Source organism: Paramormyrops kingsleyae, chromosome 11 (genome assembly GCF_048594095.1).
Source record: "Paramormyrops kingsleyae isolate MSU_618 chromosome 11, PKINGS_0.4, whole genome shotgun sequence".
NCBI lineage: Eukaryota > Metazoa > Chordata > Actinopteri > Osteoglossiformes > Mormyridae > Paramormyrops > Paramormyrops kingsleyae.
The window spans coordinates 4,573,126-4,596,253 of NC_132807.1; the positions used below are offsets into that span (position 1 = coordinate 4,573,126).

Sequence of the window (23,128 nt, forward strand, 5' to 3'; positions counted from 1 at the left end):
TGAGTTCTTGCTGTGTGCTGATTGGTCAGTCTCCTATAATCATGCATGTGTCACTAATGCTAATGTGAAACAGCTGGATGAGTCTTTCAGTCAAGGAAACAAACCAGTCAAAGCACAAGAAGAGCTGAACTATTTGGGCAAGCAGAGGAGCCTTTCAGTTTGAAAGTAGTTTGTAAAACCCGAAGTAGCTCAAAGTGTCCTCCCTGACATGGATTATCTGGTCACCCAAGTATCAAACACGTTACTCCCCAGAATATTTCCTTTGTAGAAGTAGCCGAAGAGTTCATGTCAAGATTTGGCTCGTATAGTTGGCTCATCAGAATATAGCATATAGCGTCATCAGAAGACGAGTTGAAAACTCTTTTTAACATATTTTTCTTGTCATCTAGGTTTCAGGGAACAGGGTAGAAATTCTTTCCATCCTTGATCTAGTGAGCCGTGTCAATAAACTGGCTCAGGAGAGAAAAAGTTTGAAAAGAAACTTGTAAATAAAATTAACACTGAACCTGCTTTTGAACATGGGGGATGGTCACAAGATCTCAACCAAAGTACCACAGTGATCTTGATGCCCAGAGTCATTATTTTGTGTATTATCTTTGGTGAGTTCCAAAGGGGCATCATTATCCACCAGCATACAATGTTAGAACTCCAGGCTTCCAGACACTGCTACCTGAGCTCTACAATGTGACCCTGTGGCCTCAACTCCAGAAGAACAAGCAGGAGATGTAGGTTCTCAAGGGTCTACCAATGGTCAAGGGTTCATTAACGTCTACCATCTCTTCAAGTGTGCCAGGAAGACTAACCTGATTCTAATGCATTCAGAATAAGCCATATGTTGAACCTGACCATGACCAACAGCTTCCATGAAACATCACCCAGCACAAGTGTAAACTCAGTACCTTGTGATTCAGATATATCGAAAACTGGTATTTGTAAAATTTTACAGTCTTAAATTTCAAAGAAGAACTCACTCATGACATGGAAGGTTTCAACAAAAGGGAAGTTCTCTCTGTTTCTGAGCTAGTCACTGTCTTCTCGTTATCTCCCGAAGTTTATTCGTTATCTGGGCAGAACGCTTGGTCATCACTGGGCACATGCACACTCGATTATACATCAACTAACTGCATGAGGAAACCCATTTGACCTTGCAATGTAAAGCTCTCTGATGTAAATACTGAATTGTGAAAAATATATGTCTAGGTTTGTGCTAGCATTTGATAGTTTCACTAATCCGTCTATGATTACAGCAAATTGTTCTGAATTTACTACACACTTTTATGAGTCATCTAAGGCACGTTATTTATGGTTTAGAGACCGCCCCGATCCTCCCACATTCCAGTCCCGGCTGCAGTGCCGACGCGGTGTGCTTTTAAGTCACACTGGGACTGCAGGAGCGTCGGTTGTGCTTTGCTGCCCAGAAGGAGACACATCTTCAGCAACTAGATAACGGTCTGCTTGAGATCTTTATTTCACATCCTCCCTAATCCACTTGGTAAGTCTGCTTTTACCTGTTTCTTTAAAACAGAGCTGTGACTTCAGGACAGAGGTGTGATCCCACTCCTTGTCCAGATGTGACTTGAAAGGGGGAGGGTATGATTTTCAGTGAGGGGCTTGTCTGGAGGTCTACAGTAGGTAGGTGTTACGGGTATTTTTCGGGTATTGTCCTTCTTAAGACGCCTCACACAGGAAGAAAAAAATAAACTTGCTTTAAGTGGGTGAGTAGATCAGTATTACAGTCTTTTTAAAGGTTTTCGTAGTAACCTCACATCTGGAATATATATATATATATATATATATGTGGTTTCCTGCATGCTTGCAAGGTTTTTTTTTATGACTGACTGTGTCCAATAATGTGGAATGCCAGTAGAACTGTGCACTATGCAGGCTTCTTGGAATTCACAGTTCCCATTCCCAGGTTGTACCCAATGGCATAAAAATAAATATATTTTTCTTTCTTAAAAAATAAGCATGAATACCAACTAGCAATGGAATGTGTGCCAGAATTTCAGCGAAGGACTTATCAAAACATTTGCAGAAAAATGAAAAACAGATCTGTGGAATTAAACTAGCACTCTTCTCATTTTAACCCTTTGTCCTTTGAACTGCATTTGAAATTGACACATGCCTCATGGTGTCTGTGCATATTGGGAGATTTATGTTATGTTGCTGGTATGATGAGGTGTCAGAAAACAAATGACCAGACTCTGTGAGTAGGGAAATTAGATTAAAATAACAGTTAGCTTAAAATATTATGTTTAACGTGTTTGCCATGGATCTGTCTCGTGGTAACCTCTTTGAACTAAATACACATTTTATCTTCTCTCTAGGAGCCTGGTTTACTCGTCCATGCCTTGTTTGCATGCTTAAATGGTCACTGTTGTTAACAGGAAACTCCATTCCTAACAATTAAAGAATACAAATTCTTCAGTGAAAATTACAGACACTGCAGATAAAGCACTCAACGCAAATAAGTGTTTAGAGAGAACATGTCACAAAAAATATGATTATGGATTATGCTGCTTAAAAGAGAAGACTGTCCATTATACAATGTAATACGGTAATGTTGAAAAATAAAAATAACTCGTGTTTTTCTTGTCATTTAGGGCCCGGATTAGGAATGGTTTCTGTCCTCTTCCAGTGCACCGCGTAAATCAGTCCAGGAAAAAAGAAGAAATCTAAAGAAGTAAAGTGTAAATAAAAGAACCACTATATGTGTTTTCAAACATGGGTGATGTTAGCAAGAAACTAGCAAAAGTGGCAGCAGTGGTCGTTGTGGTCATCATTATTGTTTTGTGTATTGTCTTCGGTAAGTGGAGTTCCAGTAAAGATACATCGCAACCGAGAACCTTGGCATGGGATAACTTCCGGCTTCCGGACTCTCTGCTACCCAAGAGCTACAATGTAACCCTGTGGCCTCGACTCCAGAAGAACAAGCAGGGCACGTATATCTTCACGGGAGCGTCTAGCGTGATCTTCACGTGTGCCAAAGAGACTAACCTGATTCTGATCCATTGCCATAAGCTGAACCTGACTATGACCAATGGTTTTCATGCAACCCTAACCAGTCTGGGTGGTGAGTCAACACCCAGTATAATCACCACACGGCTGCAAGAGCAAACTCAGTACCTTGTGATTCAGCTAAATGGAAACCTAGCAGTTGGGAAATTTTACAGTCTTAAAACAAAGTTCAAAGGGGAACTTGCTGATGATATGGAAGGATTCTACAGAAGTGAATATGAAGAGGATGGAGTTAAGAAGTAAGATGCACTTAATGTTTTGTTTACATTAATTCAGAAACACAGCGGTCATTTAAGCTTTCCCAAAGCTATCTTCAGATGATTCTAACTGCATGAAGAATGGATGGTTTTCTTAGTTAGACCCAAATTAGCCCTTGGCTGTCTAATTTGATATGTTGTGTTTCAATGTGTCCAATTTATAAGATTCAGGTATTCATACCTTTAGCCTTTGGAGAGCATGAAATATACCTTGCATTTCTTCGATGAAAAGCTAGAACACAGGAAATTTCACCAATTTATTCAAGCGTTTGTGTGAATAGTCTGCGAGCTGCTCTGCTGAACTGGTATGATTGCGACACGCTGGCTGATCCTCGACGCTAGGGCTGCACGACACATTGCGATTCTGATATTTCAGCATGGTCATCACGATGTACGCATGCGCAATAATAATATCACGGGTAGTGTGACATCAAGTAAGGTCAATTAAATCAAACAAGTCAAGCTACAGCTGTTTTGATGCATGATCCAAACTAAAACTGACATGGTTCTCATGTTCCATGACTGCAAGAGAAGCATTTCCGATATAATGTATGATTTAAGGGTTTTTGGATACACAAAGTTTGTAGCTAGTAACGGGTTCAACGACGTTGTTGTCAGCAGAAGTCGATAAATGTACCGAGTAAACTGCCTACAATTAAGTTATGATTAGATTAAACAAAACCACATCGATCATCACACATAATATAGGTGAAGTCCTAGTGGCAATACGACCATTTTCTGTATTTTCCAGGCAAACATCTATAATCAGCTATTTAACTTATGTGTAAAAAAATATGGAAAAGACATTCCATGTTTTTGCATAAATGGTTTAACTCAGCATGCTATTAGAATAGTCATTAAAATGACAGAACTGAATTTCCCGGAACACCTGTCTTGGATGATTCGATGAACTCCGGGAAGAGGGAGGGGGGGCTTAAGTTTTGATAAAACATTTTACTGAGCCATAGGAAACTAAACTTAGTAAGCTTTGCAATTGTAACGACTCTTCATTTTCAACATTATGTATGATGTTGTGGTGTTGGTGAGCTGTGGTGAGCGGTGGTGGCCTAATAGTCAGGGAAGTGCACTTATAATTAAAAGATTGCTGGTTTAAATCCAAATGGGTCCACTGAGGTACCCTGAGCAAGGTGCTGCCCCCAAGTGCTGAATTAGCTGCCCCCTGCTATGTAACAATATCACATCTGGGTTAAATGCAGAGGACACATTTTGTTGTTGTGTGCTGTGGTGTATCATCTCTGATCACTAAATTCTGCTTTCTATGTAGCAGAGCTCATTAGCATATCCCAGCATGCTCTGCGCAGTTCATGAATAATGCTTGTGTGCTGTGATTGACATGTGTGCCCTCATCTATGTTAGGGCTTAATCCTTGCGTGTCTCTTTCTTCTCACTGTGTGTGTGTGAGTAACCGGCTGTTTATAATGGGACCTCTTCACCTTTCCTTGCCAGTGTGGTTTTTGGGGAATTGCCGCGATGTATGACGAATTTCGCTGTTGTTTCTGTGTTGAGCAATAGTTCATATAAGGACTGACAGTAAAGAGCCCGAGGTTTGGAACAATGTTGCCTCCCTTCTTGCTCACTGCTCTGGAGCCTGGGTCTGCTGGGCATCGCAATATGTTTAATAAATATCATATATAGCTTACTGCAGCTGCTTTTGCGACATGAGCTCTGCATGCGATCTTAAAGCCAATCATAGCCATTTTCATCCTTACTGTTTAAATCACTGTTAGACAGGTTTGTAAGAAATTGATTTTTCATCTCCTATTTCACTAATATTGCAATATTTATCACAAAAAAATTACATTGCGATATCTGAAAAATTCCAATACGGTGCAGCCCTATTCAACACACATCTCTTAAACCATTTGGTCATGAATGCTGTTTCACTCTCACCTAGAATTGTTGCTACCACCCAGATGCAGGCCACATATGCCAGAAAGGCTTTTCCTTGTTTCGACGAGCCCACTATGAAAGCCAGCTTCTACATCACCATCATCCATGAGCGTGGGACTGTGGCCCTATCAAATGGCATGGACATTGGTTAGTGGATGCTGACCCTGAGGTTCTCTGCTGGAGGGTATCTCCTGATGGCAGTATGCAATGACGAGCCCATCTGTGTTTCCACTAAAAGGTCGAACTGGAAATGCGCAGAAGGGAGCTGTCTGCTTATGGTATTTTTTTTCTCTCTTCCAGAATCCGTGAACATGACAATTAACAATGAGACTGTAACCAGGACCACATTTGAGCCCACACCACAAATGTCTACCTACCTGTTAGCTTTTATTGTCAGTGACTACACCTATATCTCATCTGCCAAAAAAGACAATGCCTTGGTAAAGTCTTCAAATGATTACATCCTACCTAAAGCAACGTTTAGTCCATTTTCTGGTCTGGTTGTGCTAAAATACAGTTTCTGCTCCAATGCACCATCAAGTCAGTGAACTGATGTTACTAATTGATATGGTGTCATTTTTTTTGTGTACTTGCTTGTTCAGATTCGAATTTGGGCTCGTAGAAAAGCCATCTCCAGAAGGCAGGGACAGTATGCTCTCAACGTGACAGGACAGATTTTGCAGTTCTTTGTGAATTATTATAAATCACCCTACCCCCTCTCCAAATCAGGTAGGTCTTTAAATTGTTACACTTTACAAGCATATACTTTGGTTAAGAAATACCAGGTGTCACTGGATTATGAAAGCCAGAAAAAAATGTCACTACAACAAACTGTAAGAAGAAATATGATACAATCATCACACTACATTCAAGCCTTAATGGAAAAACTATTAAGTTCCTATTAAGTTCTCAAAGTGTTGAAAAGGAGAATGCCTTTGTTGTGAATACTTTGATAGCGGATTCACAGTGGGTGCAACATCATTAATTATGTGTTTTTGTTGCTAACAGATCAGGTCGCTTTGCCTGACTTCCAGGCTGGAGCCATGGAAAATTGGGGGCTTATCACTTATAGAGAATCGTCTCTGCTCTATGACTCTGCCATATCCTCCAATGGAAACAAAGAGAGAGTAGCAACAGTGATTGCCCATGAATTAGCACACATGGTTTGTCGATGATGTAATAATACTGACTTTGTTACTTTTTGTAACTTATTATATTCTTAGTCCAATTACCAATTTTTCCTCCTTCTTAGTGGTTCGGAAACCTGGTGACACTGAAATGGTGGAATGACCTATGGCTTAATGAAGGATTTGCCACCTATGTTTCATATCTCGGCGTTGATTATGCTGCCCCTGCCTGGAACATTGTAAGAGTCCATTTATTAAGTCAGAGTGTCAACAATACAAACATGAACATTAACAAAAATGTTGCCAGTGATACAATAAGACTTCTTAAATCTTAAATCAATAGATAAAGCATTTTCATGTATTAGAGTGTTCCTTTACACTAAATGTGAAAAATGTAAATTTTAATATTAGCATTCCAAAACTCATAGCTATTGAGGAAATCCTGGGGAACAGCCTTAAATTCCAGATCTTGTTCCCTAAAAGCCACTGACAAAGTTACAGAATGTTTGTGGTGAGAGCAGAGTGATCCTGGAGTTTACTGAAGATATGCTGCTCCTCCACAGAATGATCTGATCGTTCTCTACGACGTGCACAAGGCATTAGCTTTTGATTCCTTGGCATCTTCCCACCCACTGTCATCCAAAGCTGAGAGCATCAACAAACCTGAAGAAATCAGCCAGATGTTTAATACCATTTCCTACAGCAAGGTGAGCTGTTCAAGGTTTCTATAGCCCCCTGGGGGAGCTGAAGGCCAGTGGGTGTTTGGAGTTGAGGGTGAGCGGGTGACTTTAGTTGTAACTCTCTTCACAATAACACAGATATGCAGGTTGGTTCTTTGATACAGGTGTTAATAGATGGGGCATGTCTTGTTCCCCTGATGTACAAATCTTAGTCACGCCATGAGAACTATATTTGTGAATGAACATGGTACAAAAAAATACATCGATAAATTACATAGTACATAACATGAAACAAACAAATGCAAACACAAACGGTACATCACCTGAACACGAAACAAAGGCACGTTACACGTAAAACAAAATACCTCATTGGCCACTTGTCATGAAAGAGGTTCTCGAGTCCCTAAGATGCTTTTGATTCTCTCTTTAACTGTTTGCTTTGCCTTCAGGCATCATTAATTATGGTTTTTAATGCAAGAGAATGTAGCCCCATGAGAGATGTCTACTCACTTGCCATCCACCATGAACAACCTCAGTTCTGTTAGTTCTGCTGAATGCAGCAGCACGTTCTCATGATACAACAAATTAATTTACTCTACATGAAATCACAAATTTTAATTTTTACTTTATTCATTTATTCCATTTAATCCATTTATTTTTCTGTTTATCTATTTGTCTGTTGCTTTGTTTCATGAGATCAATTATCAGTTAGCATCATGACAATGTACATTTATTCAACAGTACTTACAGAATGTTAGTAATTAGTGGGCTTTTTATAATTAGTGTTTCTTTTTCATTAGGGTGCTGCAGTGTTGAGAATGCTCTCGGCATTCCTGACCGAGTCAGTCTTTGTCAAAGGTCTCCGTGTAAGTGCACACACACGTACAAACAGCTGACAGACGACCATCTAACTTGGGATGAGGAACATAAAAACCTCCTGCAGCATATATTTTGGGACAGTTTAATTAAACCAAAATATTTGTGTATAAGCTAAAAGAAATCTCCTCTCTCCCCAGACTTACCTGAGTGAATTTGCATTTAAAAATACTATAGCTTCGGATCTCTGGAATCATCTTCAAAGAGTAAGTTACAGTATTAAAATACTCAGCATCGTATTTCTTTCTCTGGTTGATGATATAGGCTATGTGACAGTATGATTATTAATGCGTTTTCACTTTATATCTGCCGTTATTGTCACGACAATAATAATAGTAATAATAATAATAATAATAATGTTTTCTTTATATACAGTAACTGTCACACATCTGGTGTGACACACTTTAATTCTCTCACGCTCACGCAAGAAATCTTACGCCAAATCTATATTATTCCATTATAAACCTAAAATTAGCTACCTCAAATTAGCTATTTACAAGTTAGTTAGATTAGTGCTCGTTTAACCTTGTCTCATGTGTCTTGTCCCCATTTGGCCAGCAGGTGTTGCTGGCCATCCTGTTCCCTCCTGTCTTGTAGCCCCTAAATCTCTTGTGCATTTCCCTACTCTGTGGGCTATTGTGTGGTTTAATGAGCTAAGCCATCGGTCATTATCCAGACTCGAGTCTGACCCGAGGCCAGCCCCAGCTAGATGTTTTTTTTTGTGTGTAACATTTGTCATTTTATGTTCTCTTTTTTATTTACGTGTTTGTATTATGGTTACAGTCCCTTGTGTTTGCTTCCTGCTTCCTGGTTGCATTACGTTCAGTTTTCCTTGTTTTAGTTTCCCTTTACCTGCCGTATCTGTTAATTGACCTCACCTGCTTCTTGTTGCCCCTAGTTCATTATAGCCCAAACCTGCCCCTTGTTAGGCCTTGTTAACAGTGTATTTACATCCCAGCTTTTGTTCATTTCCTCGGTCACTCGTTGTAGTTGTTACTGTGTGTTTGTAGCTGGGATTGTTTCCCAGACTTGCTCCCTGGTTTGCCCTAGTGTGTTACTTTGCGGTTACTTTTAGTTAGTTCTTATTTTTCTTGTTTTGTTCAATCCTGATATAACACCATTCTCAGATCCAAGGTTACGTTACATAAATGCAAAGAATGCAAACTTTATTCCAAAGATCATAAAGCAGTCCGAACTCTTTTTGCAATGTAACGTACAAGTGAAGTACATAGTATACATCATAAACATACGGCTTTCAAGAAGCCAACTCGGGTGCAAATGTCCACAGGCTGAGCTTCCAATGAGAGACTAGTAACAAATGAAAGTTAGTACTGGGGCCAGAGCTGTCTAATATATTGCAAGAACCAAACAGAAGAGCTATTCAAATCAAAACATTGTGAGGACTGGGTTCCAATGAAACATTGGCATCGAATATGGACAAGAGACCATAATCAAGGGACAGGTGAAGGTAGAGGTGGTCAGTGGTTGCATGACTTTGTTGAGGTGCTCCTGGAATAGATGGATAACTATTCAAATTAAAAAGGCTCATATAGTCACAGAGGTGCTGAGATAGAGTGTCTCTATGTTTGAAGGTTGTAGCACTAAATGATCTGTCACCCATAGTAATAATTTTTCTGTGGGGAAATGAAAATAGACTGGAGACAGAGGATCTAAGTAAACAGTTTAGTATATAAAGATGAAGCTCAGAAAATTAAGAAGCGGCGAGTCCATTGAGTTCTTTCTATGGGTTTGTTTGAATTTAGGCAGTAAAGGGAAGCCAGTTGATGTATTTTGTAATTACACTTGTACTTTCTGCAACAGTTTTGTATTAAGCAAAGATAAATCTGCTTGTCTCAGTCGGTGTTGTAAAATTTCTTTGCAGAATTGTGATTGCTTACATGCTTTTTTGTCGTTGGTAGGCAGTAGATCAGAGCCCTAATATCACCATACCTCGTAAAGTGACTGAGATCATGGACCGATGGGTTCTCCAGATGGGCTATCCTGTGGTCAACATCAACACTCACACCGGAGCTGTGTCCCAGCAGCATTTTCTCCTGGACCCTGATTCTAAGGTTGACCGACCATCAGAGTTCAAGTACGTCCAAGTATTGCCCAGAAAGACTGCATGAGATAGTCAGGATGAACATTAGTTTGACCCGACTGAACCGCAAGATGAAGTTTGTCCTAACGATCCTTGTGCTTCACACCAGGTATAAGTGGTTTGTTCCTGTACAGTGGATGGACAGCTCAAGGGTGGTGAAGACATTCTGGCTTCTAAAGGCAACTGGTATTAAACCAAACAAAGTAAAGTTTTTCGCTTTATGGATATTTTTAAAAATGTTTGTGAAACAAATGAATTTGTTATATATAATCTTACAGATACCCACAAAGCAATGAAAATTAACACCGGCTGGGTCCTGGCCAATGTTCATATGTCTGGATACTTCCGGGTCAACTATGACACTGACAACTGGGAACAACTTCTCACCCAGCTTATTAACAACCATAAGGTGAATATTAAGGAAATCGAATACACGTAAAAGTGATCACAATGATGCATAAGAAGATCATGCCTGTTAAATCACAAATTAACAAGAGTGTTTTCACAGGTCATTCCACCCATAAACAGGGCCCAGATTCTGGATGATGCTTTCAATCTTGCACGGTGATTTTAAAATATATACTATTTATTGATATATACAGTACATTATATATATATATATATATATATATATATATGTGTGTGCGTGTGTATGTGTGTGGTGTGTGTATCCATGTTATTTATTTTATTCTTTTCTGTCTTCAACATGTGCTTTCATTTTTTTCATACGTTCCAAGGGCAAAAATTCTGAGTACGACACTGGCTATGAGGCTAACCAAGTACCTTTCAAAAGAAAGAGAGTACATCCCATGGGCATCTGCCATTAATAATCTGGATTATTTCATCCTCATGTTTGATGGCAGTAAGGAATACGCACCATTAAAGGTTTGTTCATGTCAAATTTCAGAGGCCATTGTTTTGTATTGTTATTCCAGCGTTACTTTGCTAATTTTTCAGCCGGATTTTCTGTTTCTGATTCTCCCAGGAAGTCCAGTTCAGTGGGGAAAAAGTGACATATAACGTTTGGTGCAATATCTGACTGATTATAAAGCATACTAGCTAGGAAGATGATTGAAAGACTAAAATAATTGCTAAAATAATTCTTCCTCGTAGGAATACCTGAAGAAACTGGTGACTCCTCTTTTTGCCTACCTGAAGAACATTACGAAAAATTGGACACAAGTTCCTGCTGGTCACACTGATCAGTAAGGAAATCTACATTCTATGCTAAACCAGGGGTTAAGGCAGCCTTGATGGAGCACGCAGTGAACCTATTGTTGATGCTTTTCAGAGTAACTATTGAGCGTTGTTGCCAGCAGCAGTGACAGGCTTCAACCTCAGCTATGTCTTTGTTCTGTCACATTTATAGGTACCTTCAGGTCACTGCCATCAGACGAGCATGTCGATTAGGACTTCAGGACTGCCAGAGGTTGACTAAAGACTGGTTTAATAAATGGATGCAGAATCAAGCAATAAACAGGTGAGTTCAGTGCATCCTGGATGTCTCTGGTCTAGGCCTGCAGTACTTCCTGGCTCTGTGTGTCTCCAAATATAATACCTGATTCTCTTTGATTCTCCAGAATTCATCCAAACTTAAGGGGGGCGGTATACTGTAGTGCGATTGAGGCAGGAGGGAGGCAGGAGTGGGATTTTGGGTGGAAGATGTTTCAAAATGCCTCCGTCGCCGCTGAAGCTGACAAGCTGAGATTCTCACTTTCCTGTACCAAGGATCAGTCACTGTTAAAAAGGTGAGATGGCGTTCTGGTTGTACGGTCAGTGTGCACTTTGTCCTCGGGTTGTAATGCATCATATTTCACTTTATCGCTCATCCAGTGAGCTTGTGAAAGTTAAAGTAGAGGACATTAGCTTTGTATTTGTTTTGGATTATATGATACATGATAATCTTTTTGTAAAATCTAGATACTTGGACTACGCCCTGGATGCAAATAAAATCCGGAAGCAAGATGCGATCTCTACGATTGTGTACATAGCCAGCAATGTTGAAGGCTCTAAATTAGCCTGGGACTTCGTGAAGAGAAATTGGGACCGTATCTTTGCAGAGTGAGTTGGGCCTGATTAAACAGACTCCCAACATCCAGCAGTGAGATTATGCATTTTCATTTCATTTAAAAGCACTAAATAGTTTCCCTTAGACTTCAATAAATCATTTTACCTATTATGTTAAAATTGTGTTAAATCTGCAATATGTTGGAGCCCTGTGTTTGGTTATTCATCACTTTGCACCCATATCTTCTGGGATTGAGTCCAGACCCACGTGACCCTGCATGGCGAAAGTGGGTGTGGAAAATGGATAGATTGTATAGATAATGTTATATTTTCTTACAGACATAATGACAAATGCTTCTCACTGGTCCTTTAGGTTTGGTGGGGTGTCTTCATTTTCATATCTTATAAACGGAGTAACACAAAGGTTTTCAACTGACTATGACCTCAAGCAGGTAAGCATCTCCTGGTTGACTTATGTATCTTGAGAAGAATGTGATCAAGCGTCAAAATACCAGTGTTGCTGCCACTGGCTGCGCCTCATTCTACCAGCTTCGATCAGTTGGACTTTTTCCAGAGCAGAGTCTCTGTTATTTACCCTCTCGACAGTCAAACTTCCACATTGGTGCTGTTCTCATGGAAATGTTTATGCATCTGATCCACCGTCAGGCAAAAACACACACAAACAAATGTAGGTTATGGAATATTTGCTTGCCCTGTGTTTCTGCTACAGTTTCAGAAGTTCAAGGAGGAGAAGTCCAAGACCGGCTTTGGTTCAGGTACCCTGGCTTTGGAGCAAGTCATGGAGAAGATAAAGGCCAACATCAAATGGCTAGCCAAGAATAAGGCTGAAGTCATGCAGTTTCTAAAGAAGGAGAATTCACAGAAGGGTTAGAAAAGGAAATGTGCCTAATGGGTGTTTACAGTACAAAAAATGTTTGGCGAAATGTTAATTTGATTACAGTATATATTGGTACAATGTGTTATTATTAATATGGATGATTTCGTTCCAACAGTTTTTAAACTGTACTCTACAATCTCCTGGAATTGATTAAGGTGTTTGTGTTGATTCTTATTATATTCATGCGTTGCTTCCGTGCATTTCCCTAAATCTTGAATGCCCTGTTTTTTTACTGTTTGTATTCACATGCCCTTATTGTAAATATGACAATGCAACATTTGCTTTTATGATATTTTTATAAAGACTGAAGTTGGTTTGCTATGTTTTGTAATGAAAAACTATTCAAAACACCAGTCTTTGCATCTGAACAAGTACTTTACAGTCCATAAAATTTAAATTAAAGTCCATTACAGGGCTGTGGGGATAAAACAGATTAAGAAAAAAATAAAGATCCACGGTTCTAAGTCCAGTGCTATGGTGAGACTCTCCAGGAAGCACTGAACACATGATAAGAGCCTGTATGGGATGATACTTGATCATAGCCCACATGATAATAACATAAGGAGAACATGCAAACCCGGGGGGGCGGGGCCATGGTTGCTGCATACTGAGCCATCAAACCACCACGATGTAAAATAAATCTATCGTAATAGTACAGGCAGACCCCAGGTTACGAATGAGATCTGTTTCTTAAGTCTGTCTTTAAGCCGAATTCGTAAGTTGCAATCGGTACATACGGTTCTTATTTAGGGTCAGTTATTTTACTCTTCTATGCATATAAAACACTTAAGAAACACTTGCAAATGCATTAAAACATCTTAATGATACATAATAATAAAAGTAGCCTCATACGGTACTGTACTGTACCTCAAGCCAACGAACTGCTGAAGCTATGCTATGTTGTCATGAGCATCACAAAGTAGTGCAGGCGGTCGTTATTCCAAAGCATCGTATTTAACTCAATTTTTTTTATATGATAGGGTTTATGGCAGTCCGTTCGTAAGTGAGTTGTCTGTAATTGGACGTTCTTAATCTGTGGACTGCCTGTATCTGACGTCTACGTAAGAAAAAGTAAATGAAGAGATATCAGTAATCTGAAGTAAAAGTAACTGTGATAGTAAAGTAAATGAAATCACAAATATTTTCAGACTCACATGCAGATACTGTAGGCATTCCATCCATCCATGTACAACCCTTTGGTTTGCTCCCAGTGATTTGCAGATAAAGCTCTTAAAATTGGTCCCTGATTGGTTAAAAGTTACTGACAAATCATCTTTCTCACTCACGAACAAATATGGCTAATATTAGGTTTTCTTATTAAATCAATGCTTATAAACCTTGGAAAGTTTCCGTTTTCACTCATGTGACCTGATTCAGTGGATACATTTTACTGTGTAGTCCATCAAAGTTCTGTAAAGTTAATGTAAGACCCGTATAACAGCACAATGCTAAAATTATGACTTAAATATTTGGAGAACATCTCAGGGCAGCCAGAAGGTGGCAGGAGATATTGGTTTGTATCACCTTGGATAAGCCCCCTTCCTCCAGTTAACAGACTCTGGGGTCTCAGAATTAAGATCCATGGACATTCCAGGCCCCCAAACTGTGCTGACTTGGTTACAGTTTAGTGAGGTCTGAGGTGAATGCAGACCCTTCTATGTTAAATATGAGCTTGTAAGTTTTGAGTTCTATCTCCAAACATAGGTTTGGCAAAGTGCACAAACCCTCGTTCAGAGGGACAAACCATTTTGCTTAAATGATAATTCATGTTGGAATGTCTATGGAAATAAGCCTGCACTGCATGGCCGGATTGTACCCTGCACAGCTAGAATTACTGTTAATTCCTCTATGTAGTGTTTTACGACAGAGAAGAACACAAAAAAAGCAGTTTTTAAAAAAATAAATAAATAGTATATTGCTATTTACAAAGATGAATTTACTGATAAATATATCATTTACATACTATATGTACAATATCCTTCTGACAAGATGTGCTCCTTGTTCCTTTGCTCAAAAAAGTCCAAATGAAAAGTTGTGTTTCTCTGGGACCCGCTTCTCCTTGGAAAGCGTGTGATAGAACATGCCATTGGTATTCTGTAAAACAAAAAAATAAGCAAAGAAGAATATAAAGTTACTGCCGCTGGAATGTTCATGAGGAGTGTGTGAAATGAAAACTGCAGAGAGTGGATTAAGAGAATCTTTGGGGACGTAATTAATCGATTTCATTCATCAGTAAAATCCTCAAACATACCTGGTAGGTCAGCAGACGATTGGAGAAGCGATCAGTGGAGGGAGATCAGTGGAGAAATCGCTGCCCCGTCTTGTGTCTCATCCCAATGTAGGGCAAGCGAAGGAGACATATGGGAATGGCTTCCATGGGACGGGATCTCCTCGCTGAGCCCCAGCTGCTCCGTCAGGTGAGAGATGTAGCGGATGGTGAAGCGCAAGGTCTCGATTTTAGTTAGGGTCTGTCCAGCCGGGGCCACCGAAGGAGGGAGGTAGGTCCGGAGGTGCTGGAGGGCCTTGGTTAGGTTCCTCATCCGTAGCTTTTCTCTCTCACTGGCGCTCTGGCGTTTCTTTCCTGGATACCTAGACCTGGAACTCTTCTCTGAGGTTGGTGTTGGCTTCTTTTCTTGGATGATGTAGCTGGTGACAGAACAGACAGAGGCCTCTGGACCAGCTCCCCACTGGAGGCCTGGAGGGGAGAAGCTGCCTGAATCAGTGGAAGAGGCTGGCGAGAGGCTTCCGCTAGTGCTGTGGTACCCAACATCTGGGCTATCGCATGTCTGCCATAAGAGAGAATGGCAGTCGGCGGACAGGTTGCCCTGGGAAAGGAGATGTGGAAGGGTGAGGTTCATGGCGGAGAGGTTCCTCCTTGTGCCCGTTGCTGCAGATGAGTCTGAAGATGACCAGGCCCTCCAGAATTTATCCTGGAAGGAGAGGTGTGATGTGACACCTCAGCAGGGCCAATTCTAGCCTTTAAAGTCCCAGCACTGCGCTCACATCAGAGCAGGGGGTCTCTGGGAAAGAATCCCCCCCCCCCACTAGACACAGGTGTGAGGTGTTACTGGAAGCAGCAGGAGAAGAGGAAGAAGGGGCTTACAGTCCCAGTGTGAGTGGGAGGCTGTGTTACGTTTTATCATATTATAGAGATATATGAGAATATTTCAGTGTACAGAAAAGTTGGGGAATGACATTTTGTTTCACAGTTTGTTTTCAATTATTAAAAAACAGAAGAAATTCAAGACAATATCTGCCACAAAAAAATAGGTAAAAATCTTCCTTCCAGAACAGTTCTAAGAAGTATTTTTGTTTTCATTTTTTTTTTCATTTTGAGGGGATTCCAGTCTATGACTGTTTCTGACTGTTACTGTTTCTGGTGAAACTTTTTGGCAGTGACATGGACTTTGGCACAACTAAGTGAAATCGAGACTTTTTTTCATTAAGATCAGCCATCATGAAGGATATTAGACTTGACTGTCAGATGTATAATTACGACTATTGTAAATGAAAATAATACTTACACATAAAAAAAAATCACTACTTCTACAAGTAAATGTTTAAATCAAACCAGCAGCCATGTGAAATCAGTCTGTATTTGGAGATGCTGATTCTGTCAGCGATTAGCATGACGCAGCTGCTGTCTGTGTTTTGGAATTTCATGCTATGTGGTTTCTGGAAGCAGACTGGCTTCCAGAAAATTATCCAAGTGATTGAAGCTTTAAAGAAACAGACCAGAGTTTATTCTAATAAACAGAGTGGGGGGTTCAACATGGGATGGGACAACAAAACACTGCCTCTCAGCACAAGGTGACAGAACACAACACCGTGATCAGTTTTCCTTGCTTGCTTGCTCTCTCTCTCTCTCTCTCTCGCTCTCTCTCCCTCTCTCACACACACACACGCACACACACAGTCATGTAATCATATCTTTTTCGGAACCGAAATGGGAAAAATGCTAATGCCTACTATGCCAACCTTAACCCCTACCCAGCCCTAATCATAAACACAAGTAACCAAACAAAATACAAGAGATTTTGCATTTTTAGTTTTTTTCATTGTAGTCACGGATTTTTATAAAATAGAGTTTTTCAGGAAACTGGTCCCCATAAGGTAAAAAAGTGGGTAGTCATCACGTTGTGGGGACATTTGGTCACCACAAGGTAAGCTATACCTGGACCACACACACACAGACACACACACAGACACACACACAGACACACACACACACACAGGGCCACCTTGCTCTCGTCCAAACCATAGGAGAGAGTTCAGGTGTTAGGGATCAAATCATAGTGGCTCTCCCAGCTGTCTCAGCCTCCCCAGGCAGAACTACCCCCCCCCCCCCACACACACACACACACACACACAAACACACTGTGGATGTGGCATCAGCCATTAAGCCCTGTTCCCACGTAAGAAAGTGTTAATATTTGACCCTAGCTTTTAAACAGTGTGAAATGGGGCCCACATGGGTCCCTTTGCCAGTTTCTTCTGCTGAAATAAGCATGTAACTCACAATGACTGGCCATCTCTACAGAGCTCTCCATTCGTGGGACTTGTGATCACCGTTTGAGTTTGGGACATGATTTAATGTATGCATCATTTCTTATTGCTGCTTTTTTTCTCACTACTTGAGAGTTTTTGGTTCCTCTCCTCCGTTGTCATCTGGCTTTTTTCATTTCTCCTTTTCCCTATTTTTGTACTGTTCAATCTTAATGATGTTGTAATGTGTCACAACACACCTATGTAAAGTACCTATATAAGCGAAATATAAAAATAAATTGAATTGAATTGAATGTACAATCCATATTAAATGATTATGCCATTAGTCATAATTGTCCTTTATTCATATAAAAAAACAGATTAAAATAACATTTTGTGAAACAAATTAGTTCTACACTGATGTACAATGCATATTAAATGAATGTTTTGTCAGTATTAATTATTATGCATAATTCTTTAAATGAACTCAGTTGAATCATGGATATTGGTTCAGGAACTAGAATGAGTATTTTGGAAAGGAAACATCCTTTTTCAGTTGCTGCATTCACTTTGTGTTCTGAGAACATAACATGAATTTTCTCATGTCTAATTAAACCAACTGAATGTGGAGAGATCATACGTGTCTGTCATTAGACTAATATAAAAGCAATATACATTTTTATTAAGAAATAACAGAAAATAAACATGCATTTCCTACTGATGCCACATGTTATATATGGTAAAATGTAAAGTTCACTTAAAAGTTTTATATTTTTCCTATAGGCTTTTCCCTTCAGTGAATTACATACCCAGTGTGTGTTTTTGGTAGGAATGTGGCCATAATCATGCAAGAAAAAACACTGACTTGTAGTGAACGTATTAAAGACATAATGCATTGTCATATATAACTGAAAAACACTCAGCATCCTATGCGAACTTATGAAATACATTCAAATGTATGTTCTTATGTAGTACATCTATTAATATACAAGTAAATTTAATATGTTGATTATGTTTAGACGGTGAAAAAGATATTTTACTAGCTGTTAAAAACTTCATTACATTATACTGTATATAAATTGTATTAAATTTGTATTACTTACTGAATGACAGCCAACCCTGATTCTTTTCTTTTGTAATTTAGTTTCTTTTTTTAATCCCTCTTCTTTGCACATAGGTGGTAAAGGATTAATTACCAGACTGATGTGAACTGCTTTACCATGCCTGCTTCCTCTAAACAAGCACTTAATTTTTGTAAATGTGACAAAGTCAGCTTTAATTTTGTGTATTGAGGTTTGCATTTACACATCAAACACACAGCGGTGGCCATAAACAAGTTAAATCCGCCGGTTCCCATCCGCCACCGCTCCGCAACGTTAGCCTGGCTTCGTTAACGGGATTTCCACGAGACAGCGAGGTGTGAAGGAGCCCCCTTCCCCGCTTAATGAAGCTGTGCTTCGTGTTTCCTGTGGGACCGAGGCCAAGATAACGTCTAACCCGGGCTCAGGGTGAACCTTGATGTGGACAGTTACTAATATCAGGCAGACTTAAACACATTATTCTATTCTGCCATGAATTTTGCAAAAACAGATGAAAATGTTTAATTCCTTGTGCTGTGTGTTTTTTGATTTATGTATACTTAAGTTATTTCTCTGCATACACGTGGCAACAACTGTTATATTCAAAAGAATATAGATGCTTAAAATTCCATGAGTAATTTACCATGAAAATTCAGCTAGTTGCTTATTCTGCTTTTTATTTATCTACCCAGTTCTGTTTTTGATTTTGTATTAAAATGTTTTGTGTGAGGCTATCCTATGTACTGATTCACTATGGGGTTTCCCATAGTGTATTAGCATACTGGTGCTAAGTTATTTAGCATATATAAGATAAGAGATAACACAGCTAATATGTTTATATGTGTGCATGTGTGTGACCAGAAGTTATTCGCAGTCTGCAGGCAGGTACTGTGGTCAGATTTATGCGAATTGCCAGAATCCATATTTATTTTTACATCTTAAACATGATTTATGGTTGACTGGAAAAAGTATGGTGTTCTTAACCAAAGTGCTTTGTAATTTTCATATTCAAATTGTTACAACAATCACAATGGAAAGGGTATATAGAAAAACAGTTTAATAATAAATACAAACAATATATATATTTAAAATGTAAGCATTAGTACAAAATATATTATTTCTTATTTAAATAAATATTTTTGCAATAATACAAAAGGTACGGATAAGCACAGCGTGCGAGTGTCATGATTATGGTGGATCTCATTGGGTTGGTTGGTCCCACTTTCTTCCTGAGGCATGTTCTCAAATCCAAAAGTCGGCTGCAACAGCCTGACCGTATATGGACTTTCTGTATACCTAAAATGCAACAAAAACAGGGACATGTTATTTCTCCAGAAATGGATGCACCAGCTGACAGAAAATACCGTGAAGTGATTTATTTCTAAAAAGAAATGATAATACTAAGGAAAAGGTTTTAGCTGGTAATGTTGTGGAGCCACGGAGGTGAGAAATGTGTGTGATTCTTATTAACATACCTGTGATGGCTCTGTGCTCACTGCAGGCTGAGGTGACTCTGTGCTTGAGTTGAGGAGAACGTCTTGCGCAGGTGGCCTCAGTGAGGCGTTGAACAAGCTGTAGTCCAGCTGTATGTTCTGCGTGGGCTGTTTCACGGATAATGTGCCTTCGTAATGTTCGGTGCCTGGGTGCCACCCCTGCCCTTGGTCCAAGTACCCAAGTGTGGAGTCATTTTGGCAGTACCTCTGGTACACCTCCAGGGAGTTCTCCTGCACTGAGCAGCTGTTCTTTTTGCCCTGTGACAGGGTCTCCTCACTGAGCCCCAGCTGCTCCATCAGGTGAGAGATGTAGCGGATGGTGAAGCGCAAGGTCTCGATTTTAGTTAGGGTCTGTCCGGCCGGGGCCACCGAGGGAGGGAGGTAGGTCCGGAGGTGCTGGAGGGCCTTGGTCAGATCCCTCATTCTCAGCTTCTCCTTCTCACTGGCCAGCTGCCTCTGCTTGCTGGGGTTCTTTGATCTCGTCCGTCCCACCTTCACTCCTCTGCAGGCAGATGAGGAACCGAGAACATCGTCTCCCACAAAATCCATCGGACAGGCTGCCTTGACCGAGCTTGGAGTCCGGCACCACGACGAGAAGCTGAGGTCCATGGAGGAGGCTGGGGAGATGGTCTCTGGAGAGGACATGCTGTAAAACTCAGAGTCCGAGCTCCGGTGGGACCACTGGTCCGGTGCGCAAGAGTTCATCAGAAGAGCAGAGGTGTCCATGTTACCCCTGAAGTCTCACTTTCAGAAATGCGAGGGTTTGCTAGTGCTGGTCAGAGGAGCTTTTTATCTGGGGCTGGGAGGTACCAAGTCTCACCTCTGCAGGACCTCAGGGGCTGTCGAATGCCTGGGAAAGGCCAGAGCTCAGGCCAGAGGTGTGAATTTTCAACCCCAAGACAATAAACTTTTTCCCCCCCCCCAATTTCTGGTTTTGCTATTTCAGAATTTTGCTTCACTGACCATTGAGAATTTAATAAGTCTTATCCTATAAGTCATTTTTCTGCATTCATATGCAAACCTTGTGACCAGTATGAGGAAAAAAGTATTTGAAATGCTTCTTGCAGATTATAAAACATGTTTCATAATGATAAATCAACATTTCTGTTAAAAATGTACCCTAAAATAAAATCACATGTTTCTATTGGACATGAAATGATGTTTTATTTGTCATTTGCACAAGTACCTACCTCATCTTGCTCTCCTTTGAGACACACACACACACACACACAAACACACACACACACACACACACACACACCATAAGCATATTTACATTTGAGAGCAACGCTTGGGGTCTAAGCACAGGGCTCAGCCATTTTTCCGGTGCCCCAGGAAGATTTTAGTTTGTGCATAATTAAGTCATTCCATTGTTCATATATTGAAACAATCCCTTAGTAGCAATAACTTAATTGCTAATTTTCTTCCATGCAAAAAAAAGATGGTGGCTAGATTTATAGAAAAGGATTATCACTTGTTTTAATCCTACAGGATACTCTTCAGGGTACCCTCCTGTAAGACTAACACATTCACTTGGTATTTTAGTCTGTAAAAAGACTAGTATTTTATAGTATTTTATAAACCAGATTATCTCTTGTAGCTGTCATTTGAATGGCAGTCTTGTTTTGTGTAATACTTGGGATCAACCCGATTACACATCATGTGTGAAATACATTATTAGTTTGCACTAATAGCTCAGCCCTCTGAGTCTCCATGGCCGCACCTTTAATTTGGGTCATTAGAGGTGACAAGTCACACCTCGGCTCTGAGAAAGTAACCCGATAGCCTCATGGCTCACAGTAGCTGACCTCCCAAAGGCAGCTTCTGACCTACCGTTCAGCTTACGAATGGAGCCTTATTTTGCTGTCAGATGGTTCCATGTGATCTCTCTCTTCTCCCATTTACTTCCCTGCTGTTGATACTCATGATAACAACATATGACAATAGCACAATAGCACAATATATTATCTCAGAATTCTTCTGAAAAATGCTAGTATTAAATACTGGATAATTTCATGTGAGATTGCTCAAATATTTGTCTTTTAGTCATGGCTTGATTTATCTGTTATTGAAAACATTGATCAATGCGTCACTTTTAGAGGGTCCATATGAAAAAATCAGCATGGTTCATATAAACTTTATATTATAAAGCCATCAGGCATTTTTTTCAGTTATATATGACAATGCATGATGTTTTTAATACATTTAAGTCAGTGTTTTTTCTTGCATGATTATGGCCACATTCATACCAAAAACACACACTGGGTATGTAATTCACTGAAGGGAAAAGCCTATAGGAAAAATATAAAACTTTTAAGTGAACTTTACATTTTACCATATATGGTAACATGTGGCGTTAGTAGGAAATGCATGTTTATTTTCTATTATTTCTTAATAAAAATGTATATTGCTTTTATATTAGTCTAATGAAAAACACGTATGATCTCTCCACATTCAGTTGGTTTAATTAGACATGAGAAAATTCATGTTATGTTCTCAGAACACAAACTGAAAAAGGATGTTTCCTTTTCAAATATTAATTCTAGTTATGTAGAACCACTGTCCATGATTCTATTTAGTTCATTCAAATAATGCTACATAGAAACTAATATTGACAAAACATTCATTTAATATGCATTGCACATCAATGTAGAACTTATATGTTTGACAAAATAGTAATTTAATATGCATTTTATATGAATACAGGACCTATATGACTAATGACAGATGAATTTAATATGGATTGTACATGAATGTAGGACTTATATGGTGGACGGCACATAAATTTCATATGTATTTTACATGAATAAAGTACACATATGTCTAATTACACATTAAGTTAATATGCATTGAATATTTATTTTGAGTGTCATATAAAGAGCTCATATGATTTGGTTAAATGCATAAGTCATGTGTTATTTTTAAAAAGCTTTTCCATACGGAGGCTTTCAACTGTCCTGTGACCCCAACCAGAATAAACGATGGGAAGAAGAACAGGTGGGATCTTGAGTGTCCACCAATCAAGGGGCAAAGCTGAGTCGAACCTGCGTCGCCATGGGAACCATCTTCACACGTCTTGCTTGTTTGTTTGTCTGAGAGCCTAAGCGTGTCAGCCTGTGAACTTCTTTGTGGAAGGGGTCTCCCAGGGTTCAGAGCTACATTAGTAGGTCACTCTGACCTCTGGACAAACTCCTTT

At 39.7% G+C, this 23,128-nt stretch overlaps 1 protein-coding gene across 1 annotated transcript; it reads left to right on the forward strand.

The window, feature by feature from the left end:
• Positions 1–1,340: 1,340 nt before the first annotated feature.
• On the forward strand, positions 1,341–13,228 carry LOC111845085 (aminopeptidase N-like). The gene is made up of 21 exons (XM_023814198.2): positions 1,341–1,492; positions 2,604–3,257; positions 5,191–5,333; positions 5,487–5,626; positions 5,789–5,915; positions 6,195–6,349; positions 6,439–6,552; positions 6,877–7,020; positions 7,794–7,859; positions 8,010–8,075; positions 9,789–9,964; positions 10,080–10,156; positions 10,249–10,379; positions 10,479–10,534; positions 10,708–10,855; positions 11,084–11,175; positions 11,340–11,450; positions 11,551–11,718; positions 11,891–12,031; positions 12,351–12,429; positions 12,708–13,228. Exons 2-21 carry the CDS (start codon positions 2,725–2,727, stop codon positions 12,867–12,869), a joined length of 2,829 nt encoding a protein of 942 aa, XP_023669966.2. The 5' UTR covers positions 1,341–1,492; positions 2,604–2,724; the 3' UTR covers positions 12,870–13,228.
• Positions 13,229–23,128: the final 9,900 nt, after the last annotated feature.

Bases quoted from the DNA above. Each gene is read 5' to 3' on its own strand.
- LOC111845085 (XM_023814198.2), top strand. From the start codon at position 2,725: ATGGGTGATGTTAGCAAGAAACTAGCAAAAGTGGCAGCAGTGGTCGTT. The intron at 11,451-11,550 runs GTGAGTTCAGTG...TTGATTCTCCAG, and splicing joins CAGAATCAAGCAATAAACAG to AATTCATCCAAACTTAAGGG. The intron at 12,032-12,350 runs GTGAGTTGGGCC...CTGGTCCTTTAG, and splicing joins TGGGACCGTATCTTTGCAGA to GTTTGGTGGGGTGTCTTCAT.